The sequence below is a fragment of the Polypterus senegalus genome, chromosome 3 (assembly GCF_016835505.1).
Source record: "Polypterus senegalus isolate Bchr_013 chromosome 3, ASM1683550v1, whole genome shotgun sequence".
Lineage (NCBI taxonomy): Eukaryota > Metazoa > Chordata > Cladistia > Polypteriformes > Polypteridae > Polypterus > Polypterus senegalus.
In genome coordinates, this window is record NC_053156.1 from 70,340,220 (window position 1) to 70,360,670 (window position 20,451).

The window sequence follows — 20,451 nt, forward strand, 5'->3', positions numbered from 1 at the left end:
TTTAAAAAATCTAGCTCCTTCAATCTTTACTCTAGCTCATAGATCTCAGTTCTTTACTTCACTCTTCGCTTGACTTCCTCTAGTGCTGCTATGTCTGTTTTGTATTATGGAGACTACAACTGTCCATGGTAAAACATAAGAGGCCTTACTAGTGTGATATATACAGTAACTTAACCTGTATTCTACACATGGTGCTGTATAACCCCACATCCCATTAAACTTCTCAAGTACTTCTTTACACTGACTGGTTGTAGATAATGATGAGTCCACTGTGACCCCTTCTCATAATGTGTACTTTTAAGTTTCAAACCTCTCAATGTGTAATGAAATCTAATATTTTTATTTCTTATGTGTAATGTGTAATACACATAATATTTATGTCTAATGTGTAATACTTGATATTCTTTTACATTAAATTTCATTAACCATAAATTTGCAGTCGATATTACATTATGTGCTATTCTGTCTAGTGTAATATCTTGTGCAAACAAGACAAGATTGGTATTTTTATTCACTTGTCGGGCAGCCAGGTTTTTCCAAGTATATTTAAAGCAATCAATAGATGCAATAGACACCATCTTTGGAAATCCATAAAAAAAGACACAGGATTATACTGCATGTGAGCCCTTCGTGGAACAAACTAAAATATTCATTGTTCTTTTGCTGTCCTTTTAACCCATTTCCTATCCCAACGAATGCCTTGGAACCATATAGCCATGTACTTTTGATATTCCTTATTCAACAGAATATTTAACCATTATCTATGTTGCTAATAACTCTCCATGAGCTGCACATGTATTTGTTTTTAACAAATTGCCAAAAAAAACAGGGGACACTGTCAGACCTTGACGATTCCACTTTCTTTGATAGAGCACCCTAATTTGTGTCAGCTGTTTTGAAAGGCATTAAGTATCACTAGAATTTAACATGTATGCCCTGCAGTGGCATAATCTGTCATTCGCCCAATGCTTCTGGGAAAGACTCCTCCAACCACAAGCCATGAATTGAATTGGAACCTGTATGCTCCATGGTGATTGAAGTAAACTAAAAGAATGGAATGCTTAAAAGGATTGCTCAGAACAGAGAAACATTTTGCATTATACCTTCGGTGGAGAGAGAGAGAAGAAGAAACACCATGCTGATAGTAGTAGAAGTCCCATGTATGCCAGTTTTAGAAGGGGCAGTAGACCCTTACAGTAATGGTGCCAAAGAAATACAATTATCCGAAGGAACAATGCAGAAGAAAGATAGTAACAGCCTGGGTGGAAACAAGTAATGTTCTCCTGGAATGGAAAAGGACTGACCACCCATCAGATATCCAGCCATCTATTAAAAGACAGTGAGGCCACTTAGGGCTAGCAAGGGGCCACAATATCTTCTGGATCACAGGTGCTGGTGTCCATACGAGGGTATGTTTTAGCCAGTTTTTCCATTTTAGAGCCAGTTGAGTGAGAACTTCAGGTAGAGAGAGAAGGAAACACATTAAGGCAGCAACTTAATCAGCCACCTACTGGGAACCATCTTGACCTTGGCCCCTGCCCCAAATGACATTTTCTAGTCCTTTACTGGGGATGGGTCACTCTTTTTTAGCATGATAGAGTACTTTTCTTTTCTTTTTGAAAAATCAGTCAAAAGCATGTGGTCTATTTAAAGCTTTATTAGTGGCCTTGCTACACCATTTACTGGTAGAAATGTTTATTTCTCAAATTATCTGCCAAATTTCTGACCTTGGAAAGCTCATTCAGAGTGATTTTACTTTATTTTCTTGCTTTTCAAAGGTCTTTTTAGACGTGCTATGTACGTAGCATAATATGTAGATACAAATAATACTGTAGAATGCAAACCTGTGCAAACTGCAATTACCTAAACTTTATTCCAGTTCTGCAATTTCTGAGGTGTCAGTTATATAATGTACAGTATGTGTACCTATTCAGCAGAGGGCAGCAAACACAGCAAAAGTACGACACAGAAAGACTGTCAAAAATGTCTATTATGTATTGTAGATGGTCACAGCAGAAAGGATGTGAGAATAATATGAGCAGACATAAAAACCAAAGAACAAGTCATTCTAGCACAATATCTCTTATTGTAACTATTCACATTCTAAAATTGCCTCATTTATAGGCAATAGAGTACAAAAAAGAAAAAAGAACGGGTTCACACCAAAACATCAAAGTGCTAGGCCATCTTTTAAGTTTAAACAGGTTACATTCTGTAACAGGAAATTCAGGTGAACACAGAGGCAGACAGTGTGACCTGCTTTAATTTAAATTACCTTACTGACTTTTCAGATAAGAAACCATTGCATTATATTATCAATACAATATGCACTATTATTTGACCACTTTGGAGATGTGCAAATCTTTCCTCTACAGTATGTCCTAGTTGTTAAGGTGACTCTAAAGCAGAAGACTGCCAATTTAATCATGCTGCTGACTTATTATGAGCCCTGCACAAGTCACATATATTGCAAGTACTCGCAAATGAAGAATATTTCTTGTAAGGGTCTGTACTATACACTACCATTCACTCATCAGTTTGTGAACTCTTACTTATCCCATTACATCGTTGGGGGATATTGGAGGCTATCCGTGTAAGCAATGTAACATTCTCAAACCTGTTTATTCCAGTTGAATGTTGCTGCATGGCAAATGTTGTGAAAATTACTTCATTAATGTTTTTTTAAATAGTATTCTTATGGGATTGCTGTTTATTTATTCATTTATGCTGCATTTTATTTGATAGTTGAAGCCATGAGAATATGCCAATAATAATTCACACTTTTGTGATAATTTTGCCTTGGTTGGCTATGTGGCTCTCACCAAACATAAATATGGTGTGTCTGGGTGACAGTCAGTTTTTCTTGTTGTTTTCTAGAAGTGAACATGGCCACTTTGTGCTCCATTTGCACCAAAGAAGAACAGTGAACAGTTATCCACCTTTTATGAGTTGAAGGTGTACCATGGGATGAAATCCAAAAAAAGGCTTTCTGCACAATATGGATACAGTGTTTTACCATGACAGGGTGTTTACAAATGGATTGAGACATTTAAAAATGGTTGAAAAAGTTTTAAACACCAAGAAGGAATGGGACACCCGTCCACGTTCACTTCCAATGACAACACTAACAACAGCCCATAAAATTTGGATCACTGCTCTCTGCCCTTTTTGGTGCAAATGGAGAGCACAGCAGAGTGACAAAACATTATACTTAGGTTATATAATGCACTAGTTAGACTGCGTCTGAAATACTGTGTGCAGTTCTGGTCACCATACTACAAAAAACACATTGAAGCGGTGAAAAGGAGAGCAACTGAGTGCATTTCAGGGCTTAAGATTTTGAAAGACTCAGAATTAAACCTGTTTAGTCTTTAGTAGAGTAGACTGTGTGGGAACCTAATCCAGGTCTTGAAAATCCTCAGATTTTATAAAGTAGATCAGCATAATGGAGAATTATGCACTGTAAAATAAGGGGAAGTGCATTTAAGACTTAAGACATTTAGCAATTTTGTACAAAAAGAGTTGTGGGAATATGGAACAAACTGTGAGACGTGCACCTGAAGCAGAAACTTTGAAATCCTTTAAGAAGTATCTGGATGAGATATTGGGACAGCTTAGCTGTTAGCTAAACAAATGAGCTTGATAATCTCCTCTCATTTGTTAAATTTCTTATGTTTTTATATATATTTCAAGAAAAAAACAACAGGAACTGACTGATTAAGGTCAAAACTTTACCACAGTGTCCACACACACACACACCATATTTCCACATGTACACAGGGAAAGTTATACAGCTAACTCAAACAAAATTATCATAAAAGTGTAGATAATTATTATGTTATCCTCATAGTAATGGCTGCCATGCAGATAGTTATCACGTTTGCTTTACTGGTGCAGTTGTGACATCACCAACCTGTGACGATAAAAGATGGTGACTTGCAATATTTTATCACTTGATTATATGCCATATATACTTGCGTATAAGTCGCATCTTGAAACTCGAAAAATCAATCATAAAATCAGACCCCGACTTATACGTCCATTCAAAAATATGACGCATTTTTTTTTTTTACATCTTGCTTCTTCCAATCTTGCATGAGTTTCTCAGACACATTGAATTTTGTTGCAGCAGCGCAGTTACCAATTTCTTTTGCCACTTCAACAACTTTTAATTTGAAACCAGTTTCATATTTTCTTCTGATCAAACTCTCCATTGTAGATAAGGGATGCTCTTACGATAAAGGTGTATGAGGGTGGGAGATAGAAAAAACGTAAAACAATTCAAATGTCGCTTCTGAATAATTTGGGTATTACTGTATGGTCACATAGGCACAATACATAGAAATAAAAGGCAGTGTGCTCTGTGGTTACTCTCTCAGGTGGGCATTAGCATATCATAATCTCTTGAACCAACAACGTGAGTTTTCCGCATTCGACTTATACAACTGTCATTATAATATAGTGGAAATTATATACGGTAAAATCAAGCCCCGACTTATATGCGGGAGAACTTAACTGTGAGTATATATGGTATATATGAGCAGCTTTCTTCAAAGAGCATAGTTTTGTTAGAGACCTTCTGGTCAGTCTGTTTTTGACCTTTTGTTGTGTTTTCTTTTGATTATGACATTGAAACACTCCTCTGTTAAAGACTATCAGTATTGTGACTCAGCTTTGTCCTTGGCCTGCCTTCTGACAGTTTTATCCAGGTACTTCAAACAAAAGAAATATGTTAAATATTAATTTCCTGGTCTAAATGCATTGTTATAATGTTTAGCAGATTTCATTACAAATTTGGAGAACAGTCCCCGATTATAGTGATGAGTCAATTTTAACTACACAAAAGTTGACTTTTGTCAACTACACAAACTATCGAGCTTCCCAGATACAAACAGCTAGTTAAATGCCATACCAAAGAGGGGAAGACTTTAGATTACTGCTACTGTGCTATACAGGGCAAGTACTGGGCTTGACTTTGCACACAGCTGAGTAATTTTGGTCATGTTCAAGTTGCTACCCATTGATAAGCAAAGGCGTAAATCAGTTAAACAAATGACAAAATCTATACATTCATCATCTACTGTGGCAGATGAAACAGTACAAGTTTGTCTGGATTGGAATGATACGATCGTTTTTAAAAATACTTGTGGAAACATTCATGAGCTGAATGACAATGTTATTAATAATCCTTTTGCTCGTCCCATCCTGAAGTGATTTTGTCACCAGTCACTTCTTCAGGAAATTCTCACTCCTCTTCTTCATTGTTTATTAAGAATTTATAATGTCTGGATGGTGTTTGCAAGACAGAACTGCTAAAAAGTCTGCCAGTCTGATTCCATCTCACCCACCACAATCAAACACTGTAAGTCAGATTGCTCCTCTCTTCAGTTGCATGTCTTGCACAGTGTGCTGTTCCAGATTACTTTAAATCTTCTGTTGTTGGTCCAGTTCCCAAAAAAGATCAAATGAGCGGTTCTTAATGCTTACATTCTTATTGCACTTACATTAGTTGAATATTTGAATAGTTAGTTCTAACTAGTGATCAGCGAACATTACCAAGTTCACTTCGTTGTGAGTTCCCTGAAATCACGCAAATGTATGCGATATTCACCAAACTCAGCGAATTGCATTAAAGTCGTTGGGAAAGGGCTCACTGAACTAGATTTGACTGGATTAGAATGGTGCAGCTGTCTTTAAAGAGTCTCTGACAGCTAGGGAAATATCTTCCAACTATACTGGACTTATTATTTTGGCCAAAAAGGTGACCTGAGCTGTGTGGCAGCAGTGCCATCCACTGCACCACTGTGCCTTCATGAGATCAAAGAAGAAACAACGCAGTCAGAGACACGCAATCAAATATTTCATCAAAACAAAGCAGAAATGTCAAAATCATAGTCAAAAGTCAGAAAAATATGTAGGTCTTTTAAAGGCAAAAAGTTCAAAGTGGCATGTCATGAATGAATCCATTGGCACGTTCTTTTTTTTGAAGTTGCACTGAAAGCTCTATAACTGTCTGTGCTGATGTATTCCACTTTTAAATTCTACCAAAATGATAGAAAAGTCTTGTAAATAGTAATAAATCTTTCGTTTTTATTATTATTTCGTACAGTCTCCTCTGTTTTGGTGTCAGGCTCCTTCAAGGTTTGTTTTACTCTCGCTGTGCATGCATAGGACATGTGCCTCCTTCTCTTATATTGACATGGAACTCGAAGATCAACCTGCACATTTGGCTACAAGCACAGATAACTCGTCCCACAGAGCCTGTAATGCAAATGATCAGCATTATATACTCTGGGGGGCAGTCACAGCAAATGCATCAAATTTGCTGCGAATAACACTTTTGCGAAATTTGCTGATCAACAGTACTTCTAACTCATTTTCATGTCTATTACTGGTTCTCATCTTCTCCCCTTGAAGTTTGCATACTGGGCAAATAAATGTGTGGACGATGCCATAAACATGGGCCTTCGATCTGATGTGCTACAAATAACCTGGTGTTCAGTACTGCCAAGACAATGGAGATGTTAATTGACTTTCATAAACAGCAGATACAACCTCTCTACATCTAGAAAGGAATGATTCTATAGTTAATAAGGTGGAATCCTTCAAATTTTGGGGGACAACTATTACATAGACTTTTAGCTGGGAAAAGTAAAAAAAACTAAATATTTCCCATTCCATCCTAGACCAATTCAACAAAACCATAAATGAAAGTGTGATTACATTCTCCATTACTGTCTGGTTTGATTCAACAATGCTCCAGTCTAGATTACAATGGTTGAAAAAAATTATTGGTATGTTATGAATGTTATTTCTGTGTGATGTTGTGTTATGCTCTAAGTAGCTCCAAAGCTCCAAATTCCTGTACATTAATTACTGGTGAATAAAAGAGATTCTGATTCTGAAATGCTATGTGTATCACTACAACAGGAACCCTGTGCACAGGGCATTAGTCCATCACAGCAACAATAAACAACTAATCTAAATTGCACACGCTACAATTTATTTTTCATTCATGACAGAAAAGCTAATTAACCAGAGTAATGCTACACAAATACATGAAGAATATGCAATCTCTGCAAGACAGTAATCAGACCTAGAATCTCACCCAAATCCCTGGGATTGTAATGCAACAATGCTAAACACTATGCCTTTACATTGTGAACTGTAAATCATATTAAATACTAGTATTAACTAAAAATGTAATAAAAATATGAATTATCCTTCTGGAGGGAGGAACAAAAGGACACAGATACCATATTGTATAATGAGACATACATAATTATCTAATTCTGCTTTTAACTTGGTTTGGTGAATTGAATTACAAAAGTACTAGGGAAAACACATTTGTTTTTATTTTCCCAATTGTTGGTTTAAGTGTTCAAAGGTGTAAGAGCAGTGATATGCTGTTAAATCTTCATAGTGAGGATAATCTTTGCTTAACTTTTCAATATTTGCATTATTTATTATATTTACAGAAATCAAAATTTGGCAGTTATTCATACCTTTGCTTTGCCAGTTATGCCACCAACAAACAGATAAGCATTGGCACCAACATCTAGGATGCTGTAACCTTCAGGAGCCTCTCCATGGAAAATGCTTGGCATTATGCTTGCTTTTTGGCCTTCCAAAGCACGTACTGAAACACTGCCATTGCGTCCATTCCTGCAAAGAAATTATCTGCTCATTAAACATTTCAGAAAAGGCCAAACATTATTTAATTAATATTTCAATGTATTTAAAACCATAAAGCAAATTTAAACAACCCCTAGCTAAAAGGTTCATGAAGGGTCCCAAATGGTTTCATTTTAATCAAGAAAGTAAAGTAAAATCACTCTATCACTGGTCTGAAAGTACAGAAGTCTTTGGAGGAGTTTTAGACCTATTACATCTAGTGGCCTCAAGAGCTGATACAAGGGCGATAGTATCCTTCCCATGGAATAACAGCAATGTTGAATCCCAAGTATTACACCTATGGTGGCTTCAGTGGGATACTAATTTACACAAGATAACTCACACAATAATTAAAAAGAAAGCTCAGACCATTTGCTCCACTATAATAAACTAGTGTCCCCAAATTGAGAAGATAAACTAATTAATCAGTAATAGTTTCAACACTAAAGGTGGTTCTTAACCTGGGGGAGGTAAGTGCACAAAGTAAAACAAAACATAAAAAACTAGTCCGACACACAGTGGCATCATATCAGAGTATACAATGATCTCACTTTGGTGACTCTGTATACACAAATGTGAGAAACTCACAAATTAGATAACAGAAATGTTATTATTTGAATGTGTTGCTATGGTAAAAGAAGCTCCTAATATTGTATTTATTTACTAGTGAAACATTCAGACCTATAATCCTAAAATAAACTGCAAATGAAAACGAATTTAAAGATAAGAAGCCCTTGACTCTTATGTTTTCTAAATAGTTACTTCTTTAAAAGGCCAGGAACAGTGATGCACCAACTTACAGCTCCATGTGGGAATGGCCATTCTGGCGTATGTAAAATTGGCCATATGTCGGTCACAAAGAGCTCAGATCATTGCAACTGAAGCTTTGTGTGTATGGTGTGGATTACCGGTATGGAGTAGCATAAACTGATCTTTGCCTGGTGTATGCACACTGGATCATGCAAGGCAATGTATCTTAACCATTTGCATCACACTGCCAGTGGATCGCAGTTTGCCATTGTTGGTTTGTGAGTGGGTTGCCTAAGCTTGTACTTCTCAACCACTGAGTTGCGACCCAGGTTGCTGGTGGTAGGCAATGGGTTTCTGTAGTTGCTTCACGAGTAGGTTGTGGAGGGTTGTGATTTTGTGGTTGGCAGCACTGTGTGATATGTTTTCCCACTTCTAACTGAGTTTGTTTCACCAAGGGGGACCCTCAGTTGTACTTGTTTAACCAAGTATTGGTGTAAGTAAGGCATTGAGGGTGGAATATATAAGAATTTGCCACATGGAGCAGTGCTGATCAAAACAAAACTTAAAGGACCCTACAAGAGTCAGAAAATATATGAGACCCTGTGAAATAACAATAATAGTTACAAAATATTTATTACTGAGGCTGGTTTTGGGAATTTCTAGAACATTATTACTATATTGTTTTCCACCAACCATCTGACGTAAGTATGAATTGCCTCAGCTCGGTCAGACATAAATTGGTGCATGACTATCTAAACAACTGTAAACTCTCTGCCCTTATGTTTACAAATGTAAGAACTTACATTTGATACTTAATTCTCTTAGTTCCTCTTGAAGTCGTAATGTATTTTATTACTTTTGGTGGCTCATCTAGAGCAAGTGAAACTTTTCTGTTTTGGCAACCATTCTTTTGTCTTCAACTTTAAAAAATACAGTGTGACATTTAGCACATCACTGATGTAACTTTGCTAAGTAGTAGACTTCAAAGAAACATTAATGTAAGAATGTAAAAGCAATTATTTCATATGTTCAAAAGTTCAGAGTATTTTGACAATCTCCTCAATTGTCAACATGCATTTCTTTCTTTGGAGCATTCCTGCATTGTGTGTCCTGAACTTAAGGCTGATTTCAAAATCATCCTCTTAACATATAAAGCCTTAACTGGCCAAGACACTTTTCTTTTATCTGAACTTATCCATACTTACAACCCAAAACGCACTTTTGGATTTCAAGATGTCGGTCTACTTATGACTCCAAGGATTAATAAAACAGCAGTGGGAGGTTGAGATTTCAGTTCCAGGTCCCAAAAGTTGTGGAATGATCTGCCTGCTAATATAAGAGATGACTCTTCATTCTTGGCTTTTAATCCAGGCTGAAGACTCACTACTGTAATGTAGCATACCCCGACTAGAGTTGCTAATTAGGTGTGCATACTGCATTTCGGTTTTTAGTCATTTATACAGAAATGTAAGTAATATAGTATTTATAAACCTTTACTATTCTATTCTACTATTCTGTTTCTCTTTTAGGTATCTGGATGTGGCACTTGGTGCCAGGTTGCTCTCCTGTGTATAGAAAAGTCATCCCAGGTAAAGAAATATTGCAATCATTGCATGGAAAGATTATCTCATCATATTGGATGGCCCAGCACAGACTCCACTATAGAATGCCCAAGAGAAGGGGTAGGTGGCTACTTGCAAAGTCTCGAGGACTGTGACTATATCAGACTTTATTTTTGACTTTTTTAAAAATAATTTTAGTTTCCTCTGTTGTCAGCTGGCCATAGTTCATCAAATAATTAATGAACAGATATTGTTGATTTCTATGCATGTTTAATCAGTCCCTACTAAGTTCTACATGTGTTTTAACAAATCTGTATTTTTATGTGTGCAAATTCTTAATTATTATGTATTATGGGTGGAGTGGTGGCTGTGAAGCTAGGGATCTGTGTCAGCAATTGGAAGGTTGCCGGTTTGAATCCTGTAAACACCAGAAGTGACTCTACTCCATTAGGCCCCTGAGCAAGGCCCTTAACTTGCAATTGCTACGTCCCGGGTATGATGTTAATCTGCATCCAGCCCTGCAAGCAGGTCCTCCAATTCACAGGGTAAACTTGGGGGTTGGTGGCAGGATTGGCACTCCAGCCACCATAAAAAATCTCACACGGTTCCAGTGTGGTGCTGCACTCGGGTCCTAATCCAGGTGGTTCTTTGCATGGTGGGTGCAGCAATGCGCTATCAGCACCAGCTCCCAATCTCTCTCTCTAATTCTGAATTTAGTAATTAGTAAAATCTATACTTGCATTTTAATTGGGAATTGATTACAAAGCTCTATGCCTGCACTCAGTGAAAAGCACTATACAAAAATAAGTTGTAAGCTGTATTGTAACTTTGCATTGCATGCCTATTTTTTTTTTTTTTTAATTTTTATTTATTAATTTTATTACAATCAATACATAGCAATCAAGTTTTACAAAAAAGAATTATGCTAAGAACAGATCGATCCCCACCCTGAGAGAGAGAGCAAGCCAAACGGTGTAAAATTTAAGGCTTGTAAAATACCTAAATCAACAAATTCTCTGTGCTTTATAAAATCATTTCAAAATATTACTGATTAGATCCTGCCATGTTTTGAAAAAAGTCTGTACAGATCCTCTAACTGAGTATTTGTTTTTTCCAATTTTAAATAATATAACACATCAGTTTCCCACTGACTTAAAAGAGGAGAGTTTGGGTTCTTCCAGTTTATCAGAATAAGTCTGCGTGCCAACAGTGTAGTGAATGCAATCACAATTTGTTTGTCTTTCTCCACTTTAAGCCCCTCTGGAAGAACCCAAAACACAGCTGTTGATGGGTTAGGAGGGATTGTGAGTCCAAGGCTGTCTGAGAGGTAATTAAAATTTTTGTCCAGAATAATGTTAATTTGGTGCAGGCCCAGAACATGTGACCCAGTGAGGCTGGGGCTTGGTTGCAACGTTCGCAGGTTGGATCATGCCCTGGAAACATTTTGGAGAGTTTTAGTCGAGACAGATGTGCTCGATATATAATTTTGAGTTGTATAATTGTATGCTTTGCATATGGAGCTTGAGTGAATTCTCTGCATTGCTACTTTCCACTCCTTTTCTGATATATTAATTGAGAGGTCATTTTCCCAGTGTCCTCTTGGATCTTTGAAAGGAAGGGATTGTAAAATGATTTTATATATTGTAGAGATGGAGTCTAATTCCTTGAAATTGAGCAATATTTTTCCAGCGTGGATGAGGGTGCAAGATGAGGAAAATCTGGAAGGTTCTGTTTAACAAAGTTCCTGATTTGAAGATAGTGAAAGAAATTTGTAGCTGGAATGTTAAATTTGGAATGTAATTGTTCATAGGATGCAAAGACGTTGTCTATATAAAGATCTCTAAGCAAGTTAATTCCAAATTTTTCCAGATATTAAAACTGCATATGTTTGTGAAGGTTGAAAGAGGTGGTTCTTTGCAGGGTGCCACAGAAAGAAGCTTCTCCGTCTTAAAATGCTTTCTACATTGGTTCCAGATTCTAAGTGAGTGGAGCACAATTGGGTTATTAGTGTATTGCCGATAACGTGTGTTTATTGGAGCAGAGCAAGGAATACAAAGTAGTACTGCAGGATTTTACTTCTATTGCGGTCCATGCCTGTGTATGTTCTTCTATTTGTGTCCAGGTTCTTATCGACTGTATATTTGCGCCCAGTAATAAAACTGGAAGTTAGGTAGAGCCATGCCGCCTTCTGCCTTTTGTCTTTGTAGGGTCGCTCTTTTGATGCGTGGATGTTTAGAATTCCAAATAAATGAGGTTATTGTTGAATCTAATTGCTTAAAGAACGATTTATTAATGTATATTGGTATGTTTTGAAATAAAAAAAGGAGCTTAGGAAGAATATTCATCTTAACAGTGTTAATTCTTCCAGCTAGTGTGAGATGAAGGGTTGACCATCTATGCAAGTCTTGTTTAATTTTTTCCATGCAGACGACGAAATTTTGTTGATATAGAGCTTTATGTTTACTTGTGATGTTTACCCAGGTATTTAAACTGTTCTGCAATGATAAAAGGTAGGGTGTCTAATCTAATATTATATGCTTGAGAATTCACGGAAAGAGTACACTTTTATTCAGATTAATTCTGAGACCAGAGAGCTTTTGAAATTCTGTGAGTGCTGCTAAGACTGCAGGCACAGAATTTTCTGGGTCCGATATATACAGTACCATGTCATCTGCATATAATGAGATTTTCTGTTCCAGTCCTTCTCTGCTAATCCCCTTTATCTGATCAGTATTTCGACAATGTATTGCCAGTGGTTCAATGGCAATTGCAAACAGCAGTGGTGACAAAGGGCATCCTTGTCTTGTGCCACGCTCTAGTTTAAAGTAGTCTGAGCAAATGTTATTGATGCAAACTGAAGCTTCTGGGTTAGTATACAGTAATTTAATCCATGCACAAATGTTCGGGCCAAACCCAAACTTCTCCAAAATAGTAAAAGGTATTTCCATTCAATCATGTCGAATGCTTTTTCTGCATCCAATGATAATAATATTTCTGGGGTGTTTGATTTAGTTGGTGAGTATATTACATTAAACAGGCGTCGAAGATTTGAAGATAAGTGTCGGCCCCTAATAAATCCAGTTTGGTCTTGTGATATTACTGAGGGGAGCACTTTCTCCATCCTTCTAGCTATGATTTTAGAGAGTATTTTAACGTCGTTATTCAGAAGTGAAATTGGTCTGTATGATGCACATTGTAATAAGTCCTTATTTTGTTTTGGAAAGACAGTGATTAGTGCTTGGCGAAAGGTTTGTGGAAGAGATTGGTTATCTCTGGCTTCTGTAAATGTTGCTAATAGGAGGGAGCTAGCTGAGCGGAGAATTTCTTGTAAAACTCTGCAGGGTAGCCGTCAGGGCCTGCTGCTTTTCCACCTTGGAGTGACTTTATAGCATCCAGTAATTCTGATAATGACAGAGGTTTATCGAGTTCCTCCACACTAAAAGCGTCAATTTGTGGTATCTGTAATGTATCCAGAAATGCATTAGATTGTATATTGTCTTCTTTAAACTCAGTAGTATATAGGGATTTATAGTAGTCTCTAAAAGTGTACATTATATTTTTGTGTTCGATGATTTTATCTCCGTTCGTGTTAGTGATTACCGAGATTGCGCTTGCACATCTTGCTTGTGAATTTGTTGCGCTAAAAGCTTATTAGCTTTCTCTCCATGTTCATAATAATGATGTCTGGATTTGTAAATTAGTTGTTCAGTTTCTTTAGTTGTCAAGAGGTTTAATTCTGAATGTAGAGCCTGCCTCCTCTTATGTAGAGTCTCGCTTGGTAGTCTGGCATGTTCTTCATCTATTTTAGTAATTTCGCTTTTATCTCTGCTACTTTCTTCTTCGGATTTATTTCTGTGGGAAAGATATGAGATAATCTGTCCTCTTAAGAAGGCCTTAAGAGTTTCCCAGAGTATTCCTGCAGAGATCTCAGGGGATGTATTTGTCTCTAGAAAGAATTGATTTGTTTGGATATAAATTCAGTACAATTCTCGTCAGCTAATAGAAGCGGATTGAGGCCATCTGCGGGTGAGTGTATGGGGCTTAGTAATTTCAGCTCCAAGATCATCGGAGCATGGTCTGAAATAACAATAGCATCGTATTTACAAGATTTAATCTTAGGCAAGAAGTTATTATCTATAAAGAAGTAATCAATCCTTGAGTAGCAATGATGTACTGGTGAGTAGAAAGAATATGTTCTTGAATTTGGGTTTAAAACCTCCAGGGATCTGATAAGTTGTGATCAGTTATAAACTTTGTAATTATCTTTGCGGTGTTAGTTGCCGTTCCCCCTGTGGAGGAAGTCTTATCTAAAAGTGGATTTAGAACACAATTAAAGTCCCCAGCCATTATAAGTTTATGAGTGTTCAGATTGGGAATGGATGCAAATAAATTTTGTATAAATTCCTTATCATCAACATTAGGTGCATAAACATTTATCAAAATCATTTTACAGTTAGATAAGTCTCCCATGACCATCACATATCTCCCTTCAGGATCCAATACTACATCTGATGCTACAAATGGTACTGTTCTATGTATGAGAATTCCCACCCTCTAGTTTTCTTTGTAAAACTAGAATGGAACATTTGGCCAGTCCAGTCTTTTTGCAGCCGGAACTGATCCTTACTTAGTAAGTGGGTTTCCTGTAAAAATACTATTTTAGCATTTAGACCTGTTAGGTGAGAAAGTACTTTCTTTCTCTTTAATTCGTGATTCAGGCCTTTAACATTCCAGCTTACGAAGTTAACTGTCCCATCATGGAGACACTGATTCTGAGTTTTTGATGTCATTTTATAGTCTTAACTGGAAGTGAAATAGTTTAGGTCTTAATTTCCTATTCCCCAAGAGTTGTTGCCATGCAGCTTATTATTACGTTGATAGTTATAATTATAAAGATTGAGATGATAGATTAGATTTAGATCAAGCCTGCTCTCTTTCTCTTCCCCTTAACCCCCACCCTCCTTTTTGCCTCCCCAGGTGAGGCTAAAACCCACTTCACGCAGTCCCAGTCCTCTGACATACCCAGAGACAGAGCACGTCCAAAGCACATCAAGCCCCCATGCAGTGGCGCTTTAAGGTTAAAAGATAGAGATATCTGTTACCAATATAGTCTTTAAAAGAGGAAAAAAAAAAAAAAAAGAATTTTGCACTTAATATATATATATATATATATAATCTTCAGCAATTTTAGTGCATTAAGATGATACCCCCAGATAATAAACCCAGGTGATGGTGTTAAAGATGTGTCCAAAATAAGCATAACAAGTCTTAATGCAGTAATAGCAATAACAGTAAACCAAGGGTATGATATTGAACAGTCTCATTTAGGGTACACATGAAATAATTAGAAAAGAAAAAGAAAAAAAAGAGGAGGAAAACGTAATTAAGCACAATAAAACATAAACATTTAGCGCCCTAGTAATACTAAGTAATAATAAGTAATAAGAATATGAGAATATATGCTGATAAAAAACCCGTATTTTAAAACAAATAGATCAGACAGTAGATTATTAATCCTAGCTTTATCATTTACCGCCATGACTCACAATTATGTATCAGAATAGTCCGGGATCAGCTTTCTTAATTCATTTTCTGCTTCCTCCTTGCTAGCGAAAACATAGAAATGACCCTGCCATTCCACTTTCAGTTTTGCCGGATACAGGAGGCCGTATTTGACACTGGCTTGCCGTAGCGCTGTTTAATATTATAGAAGGCTGCGTTTAATAGCTGTTGCTGGAGAGAAGTCAGGAAAGACACGAATGTGGCTATTTTCATATATAATATCTTCCTTTTTTCTGAGGAGTGCCATCACCTCTAACTTAAATGATAATCGATCAAAACGAACTATAAAAGATCTTGGTCGGGGTCTGACGGTGTTTGATCCGCGACGCTGTAAGCGCTGCTATCTCAGATTCTGCTTTAAAGTCGCCCCCGATTATTTTAGAAAAAAGTTCAGTTGCGAATTTCACAGGGTTTGAACTTTCTCGATTCTCCGGCAGGCCTTCAATTCTGACATTATACCTTCTACTCCCATCTTCTAAAGCAGCCAGTCTGTCTCCAAGTTTTTCTCTGAGTTTTTTACATTCCGAACTGACATTTACTGCTCTTTCCTCGGCACTGGCAGCTGAATGTTCGCCATTTCGATCCGATTCGTGAATGTCTCATTAAGATGCTCCAATTGATCAGCAAGCGTGCTCAGTTTAACCGAGTTTTCTCAATGCGCTCTTCAATTTTACCCAGCACCTGTCGAAGTTCAAGTTGTACCTCTTGACGCAGCCTTTCATTTGCCTGTTGGAATTCCTGTCGCAGCCTTTCATTTGCCTGTTGGATTTCCTGTCGCAGCCATTCATTGGCCTGTTTCATCTCCTGTTTCAGTCTCTCATGTGCCTTTGCCGTTGCTTTCTCATTAGCCTTCTCGCTTTTCTTTATATCTTGCGTGAGCTCAGCGAGCAACACTTTCAGTTCAGATTTTGCCTTCTTGTACCGTAGATGAAGCAGCAGACTCTGCTGAAGCCGATGTCCCCGCTGCTCCAGTCCCGCGTAATTGCGTAACTGAAGCCGCGGACCTCCCGGCCTTTTCCAGTTTCAGGTAATCCTCTCCAATCGGCGAGCTATCCACATCTGCACTCACAATCGCACCTTCGCTCCCCTTTTCGCTCTCAGCCGGCGACGATGTAGCGGACCGTGGTCCCGAGGAGTCTGTACTTTCGCCCATCTGATCCAGGTCTGTCTCTGAGAGGCCATATCTCGAACTAGGGCTTGCTGATCGCAGCTTGGATGTAGCTTTAGTCTTCGATTCTTTCGGACCCCCCTTCTTGTTGGCCATGTTTATATGTGTTTACATATACTGTAGCAGTCCCTCTCGGGTTGAATAAATACAGGATATCTCAGAATAATAAGCAAATAATATGAAAAATAGCACCACTGCTAGCGGAGCTCCACTTCAGATGTCCATCTCTCGCATCGGACGAGACCAAAAAAAAAAAAAAAAAATTGCATGCCTATTAACCACCGTATTTGTGTGCTGCCCAGCTGCTCTATATTCAGGATTACTTCTTGCTTGTCAATGCGGTTCTGTGTCTTGCCTTTTTATTCTTTCTCAGTTTTCATCACTCAGTTGTCTGTTACAATTTGATTGATGCTCAGAAGATGTCACCACTCTTCTTTTTCTTTCTGCCATTATGGTGTTCTTTATCAAGTAATCAGTCTCTATGATTGACTTGACTTGCTCAGTTGATGTTGCTGCTCTTCTTCTTTTTATACAGGTGGACACATTCATATCACCCACAACACGTTTATTATACACTAGCAAAATACCCGTGCTTCGCAGCAGCGAAGTACTGCCTTAAATTTTTTATTAAGAAGAAAATTAAACCTTTTTAAACTGAGGGAAAATATACCAATAATTATTTGTTAAGGATCTCTTTGTATACCACATTGTCAGTTCGGCCCTCCGGTTGTAATATGACCAAGCTGTGCGCTGAGCTTACTCTTGAGCATGCAACGTACAGTTGGCCATGTGAAAAGTAATCTTGTCTGAAATCTCACAGCTTGGATTGCTGCTGTCATAATCGGTTTGAGTTTCATGGTTTGTTTCAATTACAACAGTATTTGCAGGACTTGTGTTGAAGTGACATTCGGCATCTGTCAAGCATTGCAAGCATACAACCGGTTTCATCGATAACTTCACATCCAGCTTTTGAGAGTTTAAACATTCATAAACATCAAAGTGTCCACTACTCAAATCGTCACCTGTGAATCTAAGATGTTTAAGAGGCATTGGCGGTTGTCGAAAGGTGTTAAATATTTGACAATTTCGGTACACTTGAAAGCGACAACCGAACAATTCAGCGGCAGCCATCAACTCAAAAGAACCATAGGTGAAAGGCTTAAGCATTTCACTCTTATAGTGCTCCTGTGTAGTATAATTATCTCCTGTACCGTCATCAGTCCACACCTTAAACCTTTCCCATTCATTCAATACATAAGACACAATGTTCCTCCGGATATCAAGAGTGAGCCTGATATGGCCGTGAAATATGTAACAAAGAGAATGGAAAAGGCAGGTGCCATCTCCGGGCATGGAAACCACTCGGTAAGTGACAGTTCTTTGATCGATGGTGATCACCTCGATAGACATGTTAATGGGGTACGTTTGGAATGATAAAGGAAATGGGTACCTGAACAATGTAAAGTAAGTCTAAAATACCTACACAATAACTATAATCATAATAAATGAACAATAAAACAGTGGAGAAGCCGTGGATTAAATAAAAAGGCTGTAGTTATCAGCAGGAAGACGTGAATCCTGTGGAGAAGCAAGGAAGGGAATGTGGGGACCGGAGCGACAGACGGCCTTATATAGGCAGTCAGCCAACAACGAGGGAGGCGTTGGGATGGGGGACCCAACGCCGCCTCACAAGGTGACCGAGCTGCAGGCTATGGACATTTGTATGTACGTAAGTAGGATTCAGTTAGCGTTGGGAACCTGCGTACCAAATTTCTTGAAGATTAGCCCATAAGTAAAAAAGACCATTGAAAAGTTCAATATGGCGGTCGATAGTGGCATCATACAACCATTGGTTTCGGTTAGCACAGGGAAGCCGCCTACCAAATTTCGTGAAGATGGGGCCATAAATAAGAAAGTTTAACATGGCAGACGTTGTTGACCGTTATGACCGTTATATGTAGAATTTCGAAATGAAACCTGCTTAACTTTTGTAAGTAAGCTGTAAGGAATGAGCCTGCCAAATTTCAGCCTTCTACCTACACGGGAAGTTGGAGAATTAGTGACGTTGGAAAGTTCAATATGGCAGCCGACAGTGGCATCATACCACTGAAATAAGTACGTACAACGGTTTTGGTTAGCGCAGGGAAGCCGCCAACCAAATTTCGTGAAGATGGGGCCATAAATAAAAAAGTGCAACATGGCAAATGTTGTTGACCGTTATGACCGTTACGTGTAGAATTTCTAAATGAAACCTGCTTAACTTCTGTAAGTAAGCTGTAAGGAACGAGCCTGCCAAATTTCAGCCTTCTACCTACAGGGGAAGTTGGAGAATTAGTGACGATGGAAAGTTCAATATGGCGGCCGACAGTGGCATCATACCACTGAAATAAGTACGTACATCGGTTTCGGTTAGCGCAGGGAAGCCGCCTACCAAATTTCGTGAAGATGGGGTCAGCCTTCTACCTACACGGGAAGTTGGAAAATTAGTGACATTGGAAAGTTCAATCTGGCGGCCGACAGTGGCGTCATACCACCGAAATAAGTATGTACATCAGTTTCGGTTAGCGCAGGGAAGCCGCCTACCAAATTTCGTGAAGATGGGGCCATAAGACCATTATGACTGTTACGTGTAGAATTTCGAAATGAAACCTGCTTAACTTTTGTAAGTAAGCTGTAAGGAATAAGCCTGCTTCTACCTACACGGGAAATTGGAGAATTAGAATTAGATGAGTGAGTGAGTAAGTGAGTGAGTCAGTCAGTCACTCAGTCAGTCTGTCAGTCAGTGAGGGCTTTGCCTTTTATTAGTATAGATACAGTGCACAACAACCCCTCAAGTCCCCAAAGTCCTGGCCACAACACAAATGCCTTCTTCCATCAGGCCGCCTCCTGGCCTCCTCCTAGACCTCGTCCATGTTCCACCCGACTCTAGCCCTTGTATGAAGGGAGGCGGCACCTTTTATAATCACCTGGATGTGCTCCAGGTGTGTCCCGGCAATCTTCCACCGACACGTCCCAGTGTGGCAGAAGTGCCAGCTGCATCCCCGGAAGCACTCCTGGTGTCCCTGCTCCTCTTCCCTCCAACACTTCCGGGTGTGGCGGAAGTACTGAGGTCCAGGGGTCCAAAGGCATAGGGGCGCCCCCTGGTGGTGACCACGGGCCCCTGCAGGGTTGAGCTTCAAAGCTCTGTAACCGTGGCCCCCAAAGGAACCAGAGCGGATGCCCCCACATGGTCTGGGGAAGGCGTCACCACACCAGCCATCTCCGACAGTACCATGTCACTTGGTCTAGCAATCACTTTGCTGTAATTAACCTACAAACACAGGTCACTTTTCCAAGGCTGGTACTACCTTAATTTTTTGAATTTCAAATATTTAATCCCATCATAATCTTTCAATTTAAACCAGGATCAAGGGTCTAGACCGGGGGTCGGCAACCCGCGGCTCCAGAGCCGCATGCGGCTCTTTTTCACCTTTGCGCGGCTCCGGTAGTGTGTCACGCGGGCCGGAGTCTTTCAGCCTTACCTGTCAGGCTGCTCGCCGCGGAGGATGACGTGTGTGCTGCCACTGGTCGGCAGCCTATCAGAGAGGCCGCCAGACTGGTGCAGGCGGCGCGATGACGTCATCGCGCCGCTGCGCTTCCGAGCCTGCCGTAAAGAGGAGGACCGGGCTGAAGGAAGGCACGTGATTCGCTCTCAGGAGGTAAGTCACACTTTTTTTTTCCTCTTTTCTTTTCTTT

The 20,451-nt window shown here is 38.9% G+C and overlaps 1 protein-coding gene across 8 annotated transcripts in view; it reads right to left on the bottom strand.

Moving 5' to 3' along the window:
- Positions 1–20,451, bottom strand: part of lama2 (laminin, alpha 2) — an 852,572-nt gene that overhangs the window by 86,737 nt on the left and 745,384 nt on the right. For all 8 annotated transcript variants that reach the window (XM_039747473.1, XM_039747472.1, XM_039747479.1 and 5 more), the window contains one exon: positions 7,506–7,665. In XM_039747473.1, coding sequence (XP_039603407.1) covers positions 7,506–7,665 — 160 coding nt within the window. The remainder of the gene's footprint in view (positions 1–7,505; positions 7,666–20,451) is intronic.